This window comes from Panthera pardus, unplaced genomic scaffold, assembly GCF_024362965.1.
Source record: "Panthera pardus isolate Hobbes unplaced genomic scaffold, ASM2436296v1 HiC_scaffold_8, whole genome shotgun sequence".
Taxonomy (NCBI): Eukaryota; Metazoa; Chordata; class Mammalia; order Carnivora; family Felidae; genus Panthera; species Panthera pardus.
The window spans coordinates 17,367,453-17,386,254 of record NW_026527013.1 but is presented as its reverse complement, the minus strand read 5'-3'; the positions used below and the strand labels follow the sequence as shown (position 1 = coordinate 17,386,254).

General features: G+C 44.8%; 1 protein-coding gene across 19 annotated transcripts in view; it reads left to right on the top strand.

Moving 5' to 3' along the window:
- MAP4 (microtubule associated protein 4) overlaps positions 1-18,802 on the top strand; it is a 193,061-nt gene that overhangs the window by 162,525 nt on the left and 11,734 nt on the right. For 8 of the 19 annotated variants that reach the window (XM_053898605.1, XM_053898613.1, XM_053898608.1 and 5 more), the window contains 7 exons: positions 8,900-9,006; positions 9,827-10,042; positions 13,691-13,874; positions 14,429-14,488; positions 14,605-14,897; positions 16,188-16,301; positions 18,257-18,349. In XM_053898605.1, the coding sequence (XP_053754580.1) occupies positions 8,900-9,006; positions 9,827-10,042; positions 13,691-13,874; positions 14,429-14,488; positions 14,605-14,897; positions 16,188-16,301; positions 18,257-18,349 (1,067 nt within the window). The remainder of the gene's footprint in view (positions 1-8,899; positions 9,007-9,826; positions 10,043-13,690; positions 13,875-14,428; positions 14,489-14,604; positions 14,898-16,187; positions 16,302-18,256; positions 18,350-18,802) is intronic. The other 11 variants (XM_053898610.1, XM_053898617.1, XM_053898607.1 and 8 more) reach the window with 6 other exon arrangements.

Below are 18,802 nucleotides of genomic sequence, written 5' to 3'. Positions count from 1 at the left end.
AGATAAACATTGTGTTCCATTCCCTTCCCTGCTGGAAACTGCTTTCTCTGCCATCTCATACATTTTCTTTCCTTGGTGACTCTGGTCCACACAGACACTGGGTTGCCATGGTTTGGGCTCTGTGCCCCACTTTATGCTACCTTACATCCCTTATATCTGATCACCTCATTCACCTGGAGACTTCTCGGGAGAAGAATGTGGGTTGAGCAAACATGTCAAAGCCATCCATACATATGTGGCCGGAAATAATGGGAGAACACCTCTAGAAAATTATTTGGAACCCAAACTTCAAATGCCCCTTAAGATGTTTTAAAAAACTGCTGGCTGCCTATAACAATGAAGTGGCCCAAAGTCAGCTTTGGGATGACTCAGTAGACAGGATGAACTGGAAAACAGAGGATTGAAAGCAGAAATCCTTGTGACAATAATAGCTTGTCTCATGTAGTAGTTGTAAGTGAAATACTGATGACATGAATGGGGAAATAGAACAGGTGAAATCAACTTGAAAACTGAATGTGGAAGGTGTGTGTGTGTGTGTGTGTGTGTGTGTGAGAGAGAGAGAGAGAGAGAGAGAGAGAGAGAGAGAAAGAGAAAGGAGTCGAACCTAGTGCTGTTATACTGAGCCTGGGTTTCCCAGCAGGTAGTAACGCAAATACTGGAAAGATCCAACAGAAGGAAGTAGTTTTGTGGAGCAGTTACAAGTTCTGTTTTGAGCATTATTTTTCAAAACTGTAGGGACATTTGGGTAGTAGTCTCTAGCAATTGGCTGGCATAGACCCCTGAGCCAAAGGTGGAGGGTCATGGTGAGAAGCACCGTCTGGGAGGGAGGTAGCAGTTTCTGCTTCTGTGTACGTCAGGTGTTTTTCACTGGGTGGCAGCGATGTAGGTTGAGGTGTTGCATGCTTATGTCATAGGCAGTGGGACTTTGTGTAGATGTTTACTGAACAATCCTGGGCCTGCTGAAAAATGTGCATAGTGATCTGGGGCTAATGGCAACATATCACACATTTGGTAAGATGTTCTTTCAGCTTGCTATAGAAAAAAAGACATTCACCAACCTTGTGTGTTTTTCTTTTCTTTCTTCATATTTTTAAAACTAAGCAAATTCAGTTTTGACTCATAATACATAGAGTTTCAAACATCAAAAAGTACAAACTGCTATAAATTAGAAAATCTCCTACCAAGACAAGACCACTTGATTCACTTTTTCTTGCTTCTTTCCTCTAAGTACAGCTAAATACTCTGAAAAGAATTCAGCAGACAATTATAAAAGGAATCTGAAAGGTGGAGAGGAGAGGACGGACTGGGTAGGGAACTCAGGGCTTAAGGAAGGACAGTGTGCATTGAGACCCCTGGGTTTTCTTTCTAATCTCCCTTGTACCCAGGTCTGGGACCTGGAGAGTGCCTGCAACCCAGAAGTGCCAACAAGCATAGATGCCTCCCCGTCCCCAAGCCTCCCCCACCAAAAAAAAAAAAAAAAAAGAAGAAGAAGAAGAAGAAAGAAAAGAAAGAGAAAAGAAAGGAGAAGAGAAGGGAAAAAAGAAAGAATAAAAAGCCTACTTTCTCTTGCCAAAAGACTGGGAAAGGGAAGCCATATTCCTCTACTCATATCCAGCAGCAGTAGTGGGCTCAGTCCTGCTGAGCAGTGCTCATGAGGGCCCACCTGTCACCTGTTCCACACCTGACAGCAAAATACAATCCATCCACACTGGCAGGAGAATCTATCCCTAGTCCCCCACAGGTGACAGCACCAGTGACACCTATAGGCCTGATGTCTTCTAGCCTTCTCTTCAGGAACAGAAGGAGACCTTGGGAGGTTTCCTCCTATACACCCTTCCCTCCAGCAGCAAAAGGCCAGGTGGGTGCCTCCTGCTCCCGGTGGCACCTGCAGAGATTGAACAAGAAGTATGCCAGCACCAGGAAGCCAGAGAACAGGCCAGGAGAAACTCTCTGCATTCTGTGGGTCTGGCATCACTCAACCCTCACCTAGTGAAACCATCTGGCCCAGGGAGGTGGCTTCATCCCTTGCTGGAACTACCAGCCGGGACTGAGTGACATTCTCATGAAGCCAGAAGAACACAGCAGTCCACAGTTGCATTACAAGGGCTCTGGAGACTAAATTGTTACTGAAACTACAGCCAGAACATGCACACTAAATTTAAACAATGATTACCTGATATCATACAAAATTAGGATTGTGAAGCAGCCATTATAAAATTGCTTCAACAAGCAATAATGGATTGTCTTGAAACAATGGAAAAACTAGAAAATCTCAGCAAAGAAATAGAAGTTATCAAAAAGTAGGAGATGGAAATTATAGATAGGAAAAATACAATAATCATGTAAAAAAACATGTCTGATGGGCTCAATAGTACACTGGAAATGTCAGAGAATAGAATCCGTGAACTTGAACACAGATCAATAGAATTTAGTCCATCTGAACAAAAGAGAGAAAATAGAAAAAATTACAGCTCCTCAGAGCCTTCTATAACAATAACAAAAGATCTAACATTTGTATCACTGGAATCCCAGGAGAGGAGAAAAAAATGTGAGGCTGAACAATTATTTGAAGAAATAATGACTGAAAGCACCTCAAATTTGTCAAAAGATATAAACCTAAAGATTGGAGAAACTGAATGAACCTCCAAGAGAAAAAACCCAAAGACATCTACACCAAGACATATTATAATTAAATTCTGCCAACTGAAGACAAAGAAAAAAGATCTTGAAAACAACTGTAGAGAACTAACATATCTGTATTGGGGAATAGCAGTTCAAATGGTGTTGTGATTCTTACCGGAAACCATGAGGGCAGAAGGAAGTAGCACAACGTTTTTCAAGTGTTAAAAGAAAAGAATAGTCAACCGCAAATTGTATATCTGGCAAAACCATCCTTCAGGAAAAAAGGGAAAGTAATGACATTCTAAGAGGAAAACTAAGAGGATTTTTGCTTGCTGACATCCCTTTAGAGAGTGGCTAAAGGAAGCTTTCCAAAAAGATAAGATATCATAACAGAAGGAGGCTTGGAATTTCAGAAATGAAAAAGCAATTAGAACAATGGAATGAGTAAAAATAGGAGTAAATATAAATAGACTGTCCTCACGAAGTTTAAAAATCTTATTTGATGATCGAAGCAAAAATTGTACCATCTGATGTGGTGCTCGATGTCTGAGAAGGAAATACCTAAGAAATTACATTTAAAAAGCAGGGAGGATAAAAGATCCTAAATAGAAGTAAGTAAAATGGTACACTCAAAAACATTAAAAAATAAAAGTGGAATTTTAAAAAATGTTCAAGTAGCCCACAGGAAGGCAAAAGAAACAGAGGGAACAAATAATAAAAAACAGAGCCGCCCTCTGTGCCCTCCTCATTGACACCATGCTCCAGTTCCTGCTTGGAATTACGTGTGGCCCCCTAGTTGGAATGTATCTGGTCCAGAACCATGACATAGCAAACCTGGTTTAAAAACTTGAAGGAATTAAAAAGGACTTGGATACAAGAAGAAGCCCCCTGCTTTATGAGGCGGACTCCAGCACTGCCTTCTGGATTTGCTGATTCTGCTGTTCTGGAGGGCCTCCTTACCATCTGAGCCAAAAGCTTTCGTTTTAAATTCCGGCCTCAGAGATTTTCCTCTCTGCTCGAACCTGCGCTGCCTCTGAGCACAGATGGGGCCACAAGTTAAGAACTCTCCTTTTCCAACATCCACTTCTTCCCTTCCTCTTTTCCAGCCGCTTGAGATGGACTAAGACTGGAATTATGGTGCTAGATGAGTAAAGGTGACCTTTAACTAGTTCTTTGGGATTTCTACCACCTTTTTTCTAAAGAAAAGATTGATGAGTTTTGTATAGCTGATCAGATTTGAATAATGCCGATTACACTGTTTAGCAATTATAATGGATGCTTAAACATTTGGTACTAAATTATGTTGTTTCCACGTAATTAAAATTAAAGTCTAGAAGGGGGGGAAACACCCAAATACCAAAATGACAATATAAACCCTAACTGATCAGTAATTACTTTAAATGCAAATAGTCTAAATACTACAATTGAAGACAGAGATTAGAAGAGTAGATTTTTAAAAAATGACCCAAGTACACACAGTGTACAAGAAATGCATATCAGGGATGCCTGGGTGGCTCAGTCAGTCAAGCGTCTGACTCTTGATTTTGGCTCAGGTTATGATCCCAGGGTCGTGGGATCGAGCTGGGCCTGGAGCCTGTATAAGATATTCATTCTCTCTCTCTCTCTCTCTCTCTCTGTCTCTCTCTCTCTCTCTCTCCCTCCCTCCCTCCCTCCCTCTCTCTCCCTCCCTCTCTCTCCCTCTCTCTCCCTCCCTATCTCCCTCTGCCCCTCTCCCCACTAGCGTGTGCACTCTTTCTAAAATTAAAAAAAGAAAGAAAGAAATGTATGTCAGTCCTAAGGAAGGTAGATTGAAAGTTAAAGATGGAAAAAGATATATCATGTTAACATTAATTTTTTTAAGTGGCTATATTCTTTTCAAGCACCTATGGAACATTTGCCAAGATGGATCCTAGGCCATAAAATGAACTTCAGTACTTTATTAAAAGGTTAAAATCATACAGAATATTTTGTCTGGCTATAATGGAATCAAATTAGAAACCAATAATAGGCCACAGGAAAATCTTCAGTCATTTGGAAATTAGAGTACACATCTTAATAGTCCATGGTTGAAGAGGAAGTTATCACAGGAAAAATTAAAAATAAAATGAGGGGGTCTGGCTGGCTTGGTCGGTGGAGCATGCAACTCTTGATCTCAAGGTTGTAAGTTTCAGCCCCATGTTGGGTGTGGAGATTACTTAAAAATCTTAGGGCTCCTGGGTGGCTCAGTCAGTTAACGTCCCACTTCGGCTCAGGTCACGATCTCATGGTTTGAGCCCCACATTGGGCTCGCTGCCATCAGCACAGAACCCGCTTCAAATCCTCTGTCCCCCACCCACTCTTCCCCTCCCCTTCTCGCACTCTCTCAAAAAATAAACATTTAGGAAAAAGTTTTTAAAAAACAAATAGAATGAACTTTGTGATGAGCACAGGGTGTTGTATGGAAATGTTTAATTGTACACCTGCAACTAATATTACTCGGTATGTTAACAAACTAGAACTAAAATAAAAACTTAAAGGGCACCTGGGTGGCTCAGCTGGTTAGACATCTGACTCTTGATTTCATCTCAGGTCATAATCTCATGGTTTGTGAGTTCTAGCCCCACGTCGGTTTCACACTGATAGTGCAGAGCCTGCTTGAGATTCTTCCTCACCCTCCGACCTCCCTGTCCCCCCCCCCCCCCACCACCTCCTGGCCTCTCTCTCCCTGCCCCAAATAAATAAATGTTAAATAAATAAAAATTTAAATTAAAAATAAAATGAACTGAATAAAAATGAACATAGAACATCTCAAAATCTGTAGAATGCAGCTGTAGCAGTGCTGGGAGGGATATTTATAGCCCTATGTGCTTACCTTAGAAAAAAGATCTCAATTCAATAACCTAAGTTACTACATCAAGAAACTAGAAAAGGAAGAACAAATAAGTCTGAAGCAAGCAGAAATCAGTGAAATTGTAAACAAGAAAACAACAAAGGAAATTTATTAAGCCAAAAGCTGGTTCTTAAAAAATACCAATACAATTGATAAATCTTCAACAAAATTGACAAAGATAAAAAGAAGACACAAACCACTAACCTCAGGAATAGGGGACATCACTGTGGCAATTAAAAGGATAACAAGTGAGCACTGGAAGCACCTTTATTTACACTCCCAATTCAACAGCTCAGAGGAAATTCCTTGAAAACCACAAATTACCAAAACTCAACCAAGATAAAATAGATAACCTGAATAACCATTAATAAAATTGGAGTCTTAATTAAAAAGTTGCTGAGGGATTCACTGTAGGGGTTCATCCTACATTTAAAGAATAATTAACAACAGTTTTACACACTCTCTTCCAGAAAATACAAGAGGAGGCGATATTTCTGATTCATTTTATGAGGTCTGTATTTATCTGATAAACAAAGACAGTATACAACAAACTGCAGACCAATATCTCTCATGAATGTAGATGCAAAATATTAACATGTCCAGCAATATATAAAATTACCTATACACAACAGCTCAGTGGAATTTATTCCAGATCTACATGGCTAGTCCTGTAATCAAAAACCAATCAAGGTTATCCATATCAACAGTCTGAAGAAGAAAATTCATATAAGTTCAGAAATGCATTCAACAAAACTCATCACCCATTTATGAAAAAACACTCATCAAAGATAAGAGGGAGAACTTTCTCAACTTGGTCAACTTCCTCACCTACAGAAAACCTACTGTAACATCATACTTAGTAGTGAAATACTGAGTGCTTTCCCTGTTAAGACTAGGAGCAGGGCAAGGATGCCTGATCTCATCACTCCTACTTAACCCAATACTGGAAGTTCTGTTTAGCACAATAAAGTAAAAGGAAATAAAAGGACATATAGATTAGAAAGGAAGAAAGAAATCTGGCTCTCTTTGCAGATGACATGATTGTCTATATAGAAAATTCCGAGGAATCTACCAAGAAAAAAAAAAAACCTTCCTGGAACTAATAAGTAATTTCAGCAAAGTCACAGGATGGAGTTAACTGCATGTCCATACACTAACAGTGACACTATTTTAATAAAAGTCCTGTACATAAATGTTTGTAACTGTAGCAGGTGAATGGTTAAACTGGGGTTAGAGCTGTACCATGGAATATCTGGCATATCGTCAGCAGTCAAAAGGAACTAACTACTGATGCATACAACAACACCAGTTGTTGTAACATCTCAAAAGCATTATGCTGGGTGAAAGAAGCCAGACAGAAAAGGTAACATACTGTATGATCCATTTACGTAATAGTCTTGAAATAATATTATAGGGATGGAGAGCAGATTAGTGGTTGCCAGAGATTTAGGGATTAGGAAAGGAAGGGAGGTGGGGTGGCTATAAAAGGGTAACAGGAGGGAGCCTGTGTTAATGGAACATTGATCTGTCCTGATTGCTAGTAGTGGTTACATAAAGCTCCACGTGCAAAAATTGCATGGCACCGCATATGTGCGCACGTGCACACGCACACACTCTCACACAAATGAGTGCTGCATGTAGAACTGGAAACGTCTGAGCAAGCTCTGTGGGTTGTACCAATATCAGTTTCCTGGTTTTGATAGAGTACTGTGCTAATGCAGGGTGTCAGCGCTGGGCGAAGCTGGAGGAAGTATACACAGGCCCTCCCTGTACATTTCTTTGCAACTTTTAATCAATATAATTACTTCAAAATGATGTTTTAAAATGTTTAAAATAAAGCCTCCTGCCCTCTTAATTCTGTGCCCCATTCCCCCTTCCCCAAATTAAGGCGTTTTTAGAATGCGTGCACAAGTGTATTTGCATTAGAAATCTATTTTGCCCCCATCCTTTCTCTAGACAGATGGTTTCATGTTGCCTTCCTATTCTGCACCTTCCTTTTTTCTTCACTTAATAGAGATGATTCCGTATCGGTCATGCTTTATGTTTTCAGATGCTGAGATTATCTGATGCTTTGCCGTGATGCTTTGACCACTTTTCTATTAACAGACTTCGGCTGTTTCCATTTTGTGCTGTTAGGAACAATGCTCTGATGAAAGGCCTTATACATTTGCCGTTTTGCTGCTGTGTGAATATATCTCTAAGATAAATTTCTGGAAATTGAATTTCTGGATTAGAATTTACACTACAGTTTTCAGAGACACTGGTAGGTTGCCCTGCATAGGAACAGTACCATTCCACACGTTCACCAGCCCCAAGTATCATATTATCCCCATTGCCTGTTTTCACATTTTAGGACTTTTGACAATATGTTAGGTTAAAAATGGCATCTCAGTGTGGTTTTAATTTTCATTTCTCTGAAAAATTGGGCATCTTTTATTTTCAATTTGTATTTCAGTTTGTATTTCTTTTTCTGTAAACTGTGTTCATATCCTTTGGGCCATTTTTCCAGTGGGTTATTGGCTTTTGTAGAAGTTAGCGATTTTTGGGAGTATTTTATATATAATAAGCTCATTGTCTTTGATGTGAGGTTCAAAATTTTTTTCCTGTTTATCATTTGCCTTTTGGCTTTTCTTCTTTTCTTTCTTTCTTTTTTGTGGTCATTGAAGTTTTTGAAACTTCTTCCTTAGGCTGATCTTCTTTGGCTTCTGGATTTTGTGCCAGTTAGAAAGGTCTTTCCCACACCCGGGTTATAAATTTCCTGGTATTTTAATGCTTTCAGGTGTAGCCCTATTGAAATCTGGAATTACGTCCCCACAGTGGTGCTGCTGGGCATATAGCCTTAGGTGGTAGACTATTTCTGGCCTTGGGTCTGATTTCATGGGTCTCCTCGGCCTTATTGGAAATCTGGGTCACTGCTAGAACCAGATCAAGTTAATCTCACATCCTCCATAAAGTGGTGCTTTACAGGGAAAGGAAATAAGGGGAGGACATTGGGTGATCTTCTGGCTCTTATCCCATCTTTCAGCAACCTTTATTCCAAGAGATAAACTCTAGTAGAAGAGGGTTTTGTCCCCTGTGTGCTCCGGGAGTTAGTGGTTGGGTGACAGAGCCCCTTTGCTGGTCTCCAGGGAAGGGAAACCAAACTTCAAGGGCCATTTCCTTCCATTGGTCATCTGTGCAAATCCCACTTAGGTTGCCTCTCCACAGGGACAGGCTGCCTGAATCTGTGGAATCTGAAACGGTCCTGACACAATGAGAGGAACTCGGGAGTCTTATCCACATTTCAGAGCACAGCCCTGTGGATTTTGTTCAGATTGAAGTGCTAGTCAGTGTCTGTCTCCACTAAGACTTGCATTTTCAAAATGGGTATGAAAAACATTTGCTTAGCATAACTGTTCCCCCTCTTAGGAATAAGTAAGCCTGAAGAAGGACGGCCTGCTGGGAGTGTGACCGGAAATGACATCACCGCCCCTCCAAACAAGGAGCTCCCACCAAGCCCAGAGAAGAAAACAAAGGTAGGTGCCGGAATGCTGGGTTCTCTTCTACCAATATCATTTTTTAAAACCATACCTTCTGCTACTGTTGCTTGGATTGTGAATGGAATTTCTTTTTTCTGAGCTATTAGTAGGTCCTTCCCCAGTTTTGGACCTTCTTAGAAAATATTTTATATTCCTATTTTACCATAGTAGCCTAACTCATCCCTTAAAATCTCTTCCCTTGACCCCATTATCTTGAATATGTGTAGAAATATTCTGTAGAGGGTGTTTCTGCTTCCCTTAACAACAACAATAAAGGGATTTGCAAAACTATTTGGAAATAAATTCTGCAATCTGCATTCATGAAAAGGGAAAACAGATTTTTAAGGTGGATCAAGGCTTCAGACACTTACTGGTACTTACTGCAGAGTAGAAATGCCACACTTCAGTGTGGTCCTAAAACGATGCTGATGTTGCCTCATCAAGGTACAAATAGTAACAGCTGAATCACCTGCTGGTGGCTTTTCTTCCTAAAACTATTATAGCAGCCACCAAAAGCTACTTACTTGTTTAAAGCTGTCACTGAATTTAAGTCTTCAGGTGCCAAACTGCTAGAATTTGTGAGACAGTAAGAATGAATTCCCAGTTTTCTTTCTCTCATGGTTTCTTTCCACTATTTACCAAGCTCAGAAGAACGGAATGCTGCTTTTCAGTTGCATAGATCCTCATTGCTTATAATTTTACTTTGAATTGTGCAATTTATACTTTTTTTTTAATTTGTTTTTATTTTTGTTTGTGTGTTTGATGTTGACCTTTAAAAAAAACAAAACAAAACCACCACCAACAAATCAACTTAAAGCCTTTGGCCACCACTCAACCTGCAAAGACTTCAACATCGAAAGCCAAAACTCAGCCCACTCCTCTCCCCAAGCAGCCGGCTCCCGCCACCTTTGGTGGGTCGAATAAAAAACCCATGAGCCTCGCTGCGGGCTTAGTGCCGGCTGCCCCGCCCAAACGCCCTGCCGCCACCACTGCCAGGCCTTCCACCTTACCTTCAAAAGACGCAAAACCTAAGGTAAGTGGCCACCTAAGCACTCTGCCAGGGAAAAGTTCTCCCCTCCGAGTGTCCGATCGGCTCTCATTGCTCCCAGACAGCGGAATCAAGCTGCTGGAATTGGGGGAAGTGGGGAAAGGCGACTTGAAAATCATTTGGGGCCCAGGATGCAGCCATAACATCTGAAGGCCTTTCAGACCTTGTACCTTTCCCTGCCCCTGCCTGGAGGCAATACTGCATCTGCTTGGGTTTCTCTTCCTTTCTCCCAGCCCCTCCTGCTCTTCACGGTTTGAACACTTGTTAGCCAGTTTGCCCCACTCCACACCCCGTTAGATTAACCCCTTTTTGGTAGAATTCTCCCATTAAATTCCCAAAATTTGGTTTCTTGTCTTTCTCTTTAATCCTCCTACAGAAGTGATTTTTACCCATTACTTTTTTGGATAAAGCTCTTCTGACTGATCTCTGTAGGTTCCAACATCATGTGACAACTTCCTTTGCTTTTGACATTGGGCCCCCTCTCTCCCTCTGCAGTTTTCCAGTTTTTCAGGTCACCCACATTATTGCCTAGAAATCAGTCAATGTGGGCAGCAGTGGCTTCACAGGATTGTCCTAGAAGGGCAGATGGCGTCTGTGGCTTTCTTCCTTAACATTTTGTTTTATTTGAGAAGGGCCTTTAGGTCAGCTTGGTGTTATTCTTTAAATTCATGGTGGGAAATAGTTTCCCATGTTAAAATGGTAGTGTATCAATCTGATCTTGTAAAGAAAATTGGTGGAACCTAGGAATTGTAGAATAGGCTGGAACCTTGGCCAAGAAATTGCTATGGCCAAGAATTTCTATGAGAAATCCTGTCATAGATTAAGAATGATAAAATCTCATGAAGCTTTCTGACCCTGATTTACCCAGTTGACTGCTTTTCTTAACTGTTAGAAGACAATTTATTTGCATAAAAGGGCAGAGGGAAAGGCACCTGGGTGGCTCAGTTGGTTAAATGTCTGACTTCGGCTCAGGTCATGATCTCCCGGTTCATGAGTGAGTTCAAGCCCCACATCAGGCTCACTGCTGTCAGTGCAGAGCCTGCTTCAGATACTCTGGTCCCCCTCTCTCTGCCCCTCCCCCACTGTGCTCTCTCAAAAATAAACATTAGGGGCGCCTGGGTGGCTTAGTCGGTTAAGCGTCCGGTTCTTGATTTTGGCTCAGATCATGATCTCACGGTTTATGGGTTTGAGCCTGGGATCGGGCTGTGCACTGACAGTGGGGGAGCCTGCTTGGGATTCTCTCTCCCTCTCTCTGCCCCTCCCATGCTTGCACTCTCTCGCAAAATAAATTTTTAAAGTTGAAAAAATAAATAAAAAATAAAATAAACATTAAAAAGAGAGAGAGCGAGTAGAGGGAAAGTGACTAGAGCTATGGTACAACAAATCCTGGGGCTGACAGGACAGTGGCAGGGGCGCAGTGTATAGTGAACTTTTACTCTGCAGTAATAATAAAAACGAAGTGCAGTGTACTGGTTTCTTTATGTCTGTTAATTCCTTCACTCCTCTCTCTCAGCAACCCATGATGTGGATATTCATATTCTCATTTCATGGCTCAATGAAATAACCTTCCTAAGGTCCAGTGCCAGTAAGTCACAGAGCTAGTATTTGAACTTGGGTCTGACTCCAACACTGATACTTGGGCCTCCGTCAGCACTGTTCTTTCTTGTCCATGCAGCTTTTATTTTTATTTTTTATTTATTGATTTATTTTTAAAGTTTGCTTATTTTGAGAGAGAGAGAAAGAGAGAGAGAGAGGGTGCAAGCAGTGGAGGGGCAGAGAGAGAGAGAGAGAGAGAGAGAGTATCTCAAGCTGGCTCCACACTGTCAGCACAGAGCCTGACGTGGGGCTCGATCTCACCAACTGTGAAATCATGACCTGAGTTGAAACCAAGGGTTGGTTGCTGAACTAACTGAGCCACCCAGGTGCCGCTCATGGCCATGCAGCTTTTTGAGACACAGCTGATCTGAAAAGGTGATCTGCATTACAATTACAAACTTGTTTTTTAGACAAGAAACAGATAAAAACATTTGGAGAGATTGATAGAAATGAAGCCTTAAGAAATTTATTTTTATCTTTATTTTGGTAGAAAGATTATAGAAGCAGACAAAGGAGGAAAAACTTACTCAGAAAAAATAAGCAGATCTAGGATTCTGGTAGAGAAGAAAATATGAATTGAGAAACAGCAGAGTAAGGGCAGTTACCAAAGCAGGCTGGTTCTGTAGCTTGCTGAAACCAAGAGACTGGCAGCTAAAGAGTGTCACATTTTTAAGAGCCTTCTATCCTTAATAACTTTTTTTTCCAACTTATTTTATCACCATTACTTCCACTAGCAAAAGAAGACCCTACTAGATTATTCTGAATCACAGTCAGAATACTGAGAATTTGAAGGAGACCTCAGAGTATCTGGTTTAGTACTCAGACTTTTGAGCAGACAGGAGGGAGCCCCTCTGCACAAAATCCTACGATGTATTCCAAACAGAGCTGGTCGCTGAACAGTTCCTCTTATTCCAGTCTGAGGGTTCTTCGTACCATACTTCAGGGACTTCATTTGTAGAAGTGTCCATTACCCTGCATTTTCAGTTAGACTTTAACTGGATGCCAGCCCTTAATTTCTGAGCTCCTCCTAAGCTGATTTTCCATTTAAGCAGTGTCCTGCTGGTCTCTGCCAACACACTGCCCTGTGTGGCCATTTCTCTTGGAGCAAAAGAGCTGGATCCACTGTGTCTGTGTTTTGGCTTCCTCTCTTGAGGAAGGCTTATCAAAAGAGTGTGTCCTTCTCCTATTCCTGTAGAAACCAGGCTAAATTGATCCCTTCCCTTCCTTACTAGTAAGGCCATACCCCGCCTTCACGGAAGAGGAACGACCGGGGCCCAGATGCCAAGCACCTACACTTGAGAGAATTTTCCCTTTTGCTGTCAGATTTTCCCTTTTGATGTCACAGCTGACATCGGTGCTTCTCATTCTCTCTGGTCGTCAGGCCTGCACCCTCCACCTGCCCCCTTCTCGTCGTCTCTGTGCTCTGGTCCCCACAGATCCTCTGGTCCTGACCTCCTTTATCCAGATGAGGAAATAAAGCCCATAGAGGTTCTGTGATTTTCCGAGAAACACACTGTGAGTTGGGGGCCTGACTGGGGTTGGAGCTCAGGCTTCGGATCTAACTGGTTAGGCCAGTGTTCTTTCCATCTGCAGCCCTATTCTGCTCAGCACTCACTGGGTGTATCTTAGCCAAAAGAATGACTGAATTTGCTTAAACATAATTTTTAATTTTTTTGTGGTGTTTATGTATATTTGTCTTTCATCAGGTCGTTAAATACTGATGTATTTAATGTATTAAATACATTCGATCCTGCGGCAAACTTCGTTTGTGATGTGGTATACTTGACTGGTTTGTTCATTCTCACCGGTTCAGGTTGGATTGAGATAGTTAGACTCCCCCATCTCCTGACTCCAGCTGGCCCAGCACCCTACGTGGCCAGCTTCTCACTTTGTCTGAAGGACTTAGATGTCAGCAGTATAAATTTTCCTACCAAGAAGTACCAAATCCATAGTACCCCTGTTTTCTGCTGTCCTTTAACATGACTTCCTGGGGCTCTTGCTGACCTGCTGCTCTTATTCCCACTTCCCTGTTACCAGCCTGTTGCAGAGGCGAAGATTCCTGAGAAGCGGGCCTCCCCATCCAAGCCGGCCTCTGCCCCACCGCTCAGGCCTGGCGCCAAGAGCACCCAGACTGTTCCAAAAGCCACAGCAGCTGCCACTCCTGCCTCAGCTGGGCCAAGCAGCAGGAGCCCCCCCACACCTGTGCCCAAGAGGCCCACCAGTGAGTACTGTCACCCTTCCTTCCCATGGGAACCAGCAGGGAGACAGGAGAGATCTGTGTGTCTCTGTGCACCAGACCTTAACAGGGAACACTGATCTTCACGTGCAGTTAGCAAGTATGTCTGTTCAGAAAACTCTTGAGTGAAAGGGATTCTCATGAATTCCCAGGTGGGATTACTATTCCCTTCTTAGTAACTTCACATTACTCAGCACACTGTGGTCATGGGCTTACATGATAGGAAGTCAGTTGTTCGGTTCCGCAGGCCTGTACTGGTAACCCACTTCCAAGGCCATGTGGAAGGCACTGTTAAGATTGTAGAAAAGAGTAAGGATACAGTGCGTGGCCTTTTGTGCTCCATAAGGGCCCAGTCTTTACCTGGCTGTCTAATTTACTCTTAATCTATTCCAGAGACGAGCACAGCCCATGGCCCAAAGGGGACATTTGGTAATTGTTGAATGAATGAATGAATGAATGAATGAATCTCAGTATTGGATGAGCCATTCACTAGGTCACTTTGTTAAACATTAAATAGTAAAAAGTGTATGTTTGTGCAGCCATCAAGACTGAGGGAAAGCCTGCAGACATGAAGAAGACAGCCACGAAGTCTGCACCAGGTGACACCCGTCCCCCACCTCCTGGGACCCTAATCTAAACCCCTACCTCTTTGCAGCTTCCAGGCTCCCTTCTGCTCTCTCCCGCTGATCCCCTGTCATCTCTTACTTCTTTGCAGCTGACCTGAGTCGCCCCAAGAGCACCTCCACCACTTCAGTGAAGAAGAACACCACTGTCCCCGGGGCAGCCCCCGCAGCAGGGGTGGCCCCCGGCCGAGCCAAGCCCACACCCACCCCTCCTCGGCCCTCTGGGACTCCTTCCTCGGACAAGAAGCCCACGTCAGCCAAGCCCGGCTCCTCTGCACCGAAGCCGAGCCGCTTGTCTACCAACGCTTCCACCCCTGATCTGAAGAATGTCCGCTCCAAGGTTGGCTCCACGGAAAACATCAAGCATCAGCCTGGAGGAGGCCGGGTGAGTCCAGGAGCTCGTGGTCCTTGGCATGCTAGCCCTTGCTTCCCTCCCTGCCACGCCACACCCCTGGGCCCACCGAAGCAGAAGGGTTGTCATGACGTCGGATTCAATGTCACAGACTTGCAGCCTGGGCTCCACGTCCATCCGGCAGCAGACTGTCTCCTCCCATCTCTATCAGGGGGGCTTCTGGTGTGTATTTTGGGCTTTAGGCGTACATTTTGGTTTGGAGGCAAAAGGGTTCTTGTACTTAACAAAACAAACAGGGAAGCCCTGGCCTGTGAGACCTGCTGGCTGTGCTCCCCACCCCTGTGCTGTGAGCATCAGGACCTGACCCGCAGGAGGGGAACCTGGGCTTGGGAGAGGCATGTCTGCCTGAAAGAAGATAGGGTGCCCCCTTGTGGCCGGGGTGACTGCCCGCTGCAGGGAAGAAGGGCTGTCAGAAGGGCTGTGGTGGGGAGTGCTGTTGAGGGCCAGGTGCTTCACTCTTAAGGATTTTCTGTTTACATCCACCGCAGAATTGTCAGCTGTTAGCAGGGATGGGACCTGGTGTAGCAAACGGTGGTGGCGAAAGTCCCAGTTTGGGTCCATGGAGCAGTAACCTCATTTCCTATGTGATTCTCTAGCACTTAAGACACCACACCTCCCATTCAGGGTAGGATCCTTAAATTGCTTCAACCCCAGAGCCTTTAAAACATTGAACAGGGCCCAGAATCCTGGTACTGTTGGAAGACACTGATGGCAAACTGGGATTAGTCTGGAATAAGGGCCTAAGAGTTGCTTTTGCTAAGAGGCTGTGGCTCTGGTGTACCCAGATGGTGTGACCATCCCCCCCCCCTTCCTGTGCTCTTCTTACGCTTTCGTTGGGCAAAAATTGCAGGAGGTCTTGGTGAGGAGTTGAGTGACTTGGCCTGGTGAGTGGTGTGACACTTCCCGTCATCAATAGTGGCTCCTGTGACTACAGCAGCTTGCTTGGGGCGAGGACATTTGAGTGGGGGAGCATTGTGACTGGAAAACACACTCTCGGAAGAGAATCCCTAACTTAGCCCTCCTTCCCTCCTTCTCTCCGCGAATGGTGTCTCGATCTTGTCCTCGTGTCTCCAGACTATAGTCTGCAGCTCCTCCTTCTGGCTGGTTTGTCCCGGGAAACGGTTTGTTCCTAGGAGCAAGGGTGACCTGCTTCTGCGTGGTGGCCTGGCCTGGATTCGAGTCCCCTACAGCTTTCTTCCCTTCTTGGCATTTGGGCTCTTACCCTCTTGGTTTGAAATTTGCCCTCCCTTTATCTCCATCCAGGCCAAAATAGAGAAAAAAACAGAGGCAGCTGCTACAGCTCGAAAGCCTGAACCTAATGCAGTCACTAAAACAGCCGGTCCAATTGCGAGTGCGCAGAAACCACCTGCTGGGAAAGTGAGTTTTATTTAGACTTTTACCTCTTGAAGGTGAAAGATGATAAACTGTTTCTTCCAGCCTGAGTCACTTTCCCTTCTATCGCACTTTTTTCCTATCCTTAACCAGTTTCTACTTCGCCCCCGCATTCCCTCCTCTCTGTTTGATGACTCAGCCATCAGAAAAAAGTTTTGTATTAACCCTGACAGTTAACAGATTTGGGAGCCCATTACCCTTTGGGGAATATTTATTCAGCTGGACAAAATGGATCCAAAAATTTTCAGCCACTTCCTTCACACTGACCTTGATGTGAAACCCACCCATTTTGTGTGCAAACACACACACAGCACCCATGTTCTTCCTCAGTAAAACATGGGATTGGTTACTCTGCTGCGCCTGGAACCCTGGAGCCCTGGTGCTTGTAATTGAACTAGAAGGCCCCTTTCGTAACCTGCTGGGTATGGAGATAGCTTTATTTGCCCTGGTTCCCCATGTCACCTCCTCACTGAAAGTTTAGGTGCTCGTTCCCACTGGAAGCCCGCTCAGCCTAGGGATTGCATACCACCGGCAGGGCACAGGTAAACAGAAACTCTAGGTTCTTTCCTCTTACCTCCACACCCTGGAAGCAGGCCCCTCCTGCTTGCTGTGAGAACCTTCTTTTAGCTGTGGCAGGTAGGTCATCTGTCCATCCAGGGACTGCCAGAGAAGCCTTAACCTCCAGCCCTTAGGGACCAGGATGGACAGTCTCAGTGCAAGGAATTTGTACCCTCGGTGAGGCTTCTGGGTAACTCCTAGAGGCCCTGGAGGTCTCTGGTTCAGAGCAGGGTTTCACTGGGTAGTGGTTTGCTGACCAGTTATTCATCACTGACATTACAAAGAAGGCACGAATCAGTGAGGTATTTGGGCTGGAATCTCTCGGGGTGGATTTCTCTGTTCAGTGGAAAACTCTTCAGCTTGGGGCCTGCTTCATTTGTGAAGGGCTCTGAAGCAAAGGAAGGAAGGAAAAGCTGGCAACTGTTTCTCCTTGGGAAGGCTCAGAAAGAATTCTTTGTTCCAGCCCTTAGAGCCTGGGCCTTTGTGTGGCCGCATTCCAGGGAGAGCCATTCATAAACACGACAGTGTGCCTGTGCATCATTGCAGCCTTGCTTGGAGCCGGTTCTCTCTGCGCATGTAACTCACAGGGCACAGGACTGGGCATCTGGAGGATGGAAGAGGTGTTTTACTGTCGAGTTGAAAAAAAAGTCTAGACCAGAATCTCACTCTGGTCCTGTGCTTTCTCGAGCCCCCAGACGCAGGGGCTGCTACTTGTGGAGTGTGGAGCTGCTGAGGCTGTGGCCCGCGCTCCCCCTGGTGTCCGGATTCTGCATGGTGGCTCCAGCGGCCTCTGGCCCATCTGCATTTATAACTGAGCTATGCTGTCCCTTCCTTCCTGTAGCATCAGATCTGTGCCCTGTGAGCCAGCTGCCCAGCACTTCTCTGAGCAGCCGTTGCCTCCCCGAGTGGGTCTGTTTGCTGCAGTTCCCAGCCTCAGATTTAAGGGAAGTGCCGAGCTTTGGCGAAGACCAGTCCGGATAAGCAGGATCCTTGCAGAGAGCAGTCCCAGGACACTGTGTCTCAGCTCTCAGGGAGAGCAGGCGGGAGCGGGGCCATGCCTGAGTGCGCATCCGGGGCCTGCAGCTGGCTGGGCCTTGTGCACCACGGCCCAGCCCCAAGGAGCAGTGATGAGGACCGTGGAGCCCTTTTGCGACATGTGCTTCTGTGCTCGTGTTGTTCATTCATGTCTTCGCTCCCTGTCCTGCCACTTCAGATTCCTTCCCCTGTGCTTTTCCACAGCTGCTCTCCTGCAGGCGGGGGCGGAATTGTAACGGCACCCTGTGTCAGTCATTGTGATCACGTGTGGACTCACTGCCTGCCCTGTGTCGGTTCTAACCAGCCCTCTCCCTTTGTGTTGTTTTTTCTGTTCTCTAACACTCCAGGTCCAGATAGTCTCCAAAAAAGTGAGCTACAGCCATATTCAGTCCAAGTGTGGTTCCAAGGACAATATTAAGCATGTCCCTGGAGGTGGTAATGTAAGTATGAGCTCTGGACAGCTGGTGTCTGAGCCGTAGCCCCGTGGGGCACCGGGGAGAGGGCCGCTTGCGCTCCCAGGACCACAGCAGCCTGGCTCGGGGCTTTCTTCCAGACACAGGCCAGCAAAGTGAGAGGAGGCTCAGTGCTCCTGTGTGTTAGGACCAGCTGTTTCTGGGGAACCCCTGACCAACACCCTGGTGATGCCCATTTGGCATCTTTTCTCATCTTCTCTTTCCCTTCTGCTCTCTTTCACCCACTTTCCCCTGTTCTGAGTCCTTCTTCCTCTTACTCCCTCAGCCCCTCCTTTTCTTTTTGTCCCCTTCCTCCTTCCGTCCAGACCACCTTTTATCACGCTGCCCTTCTGTGCCAGCCCTACGCTGTGTGTTGGGGGCACAGTGACTCCAGCTAACAGGCCCTGGTCTAACGTTAGAGAACACCCTGTTCACCTTCCA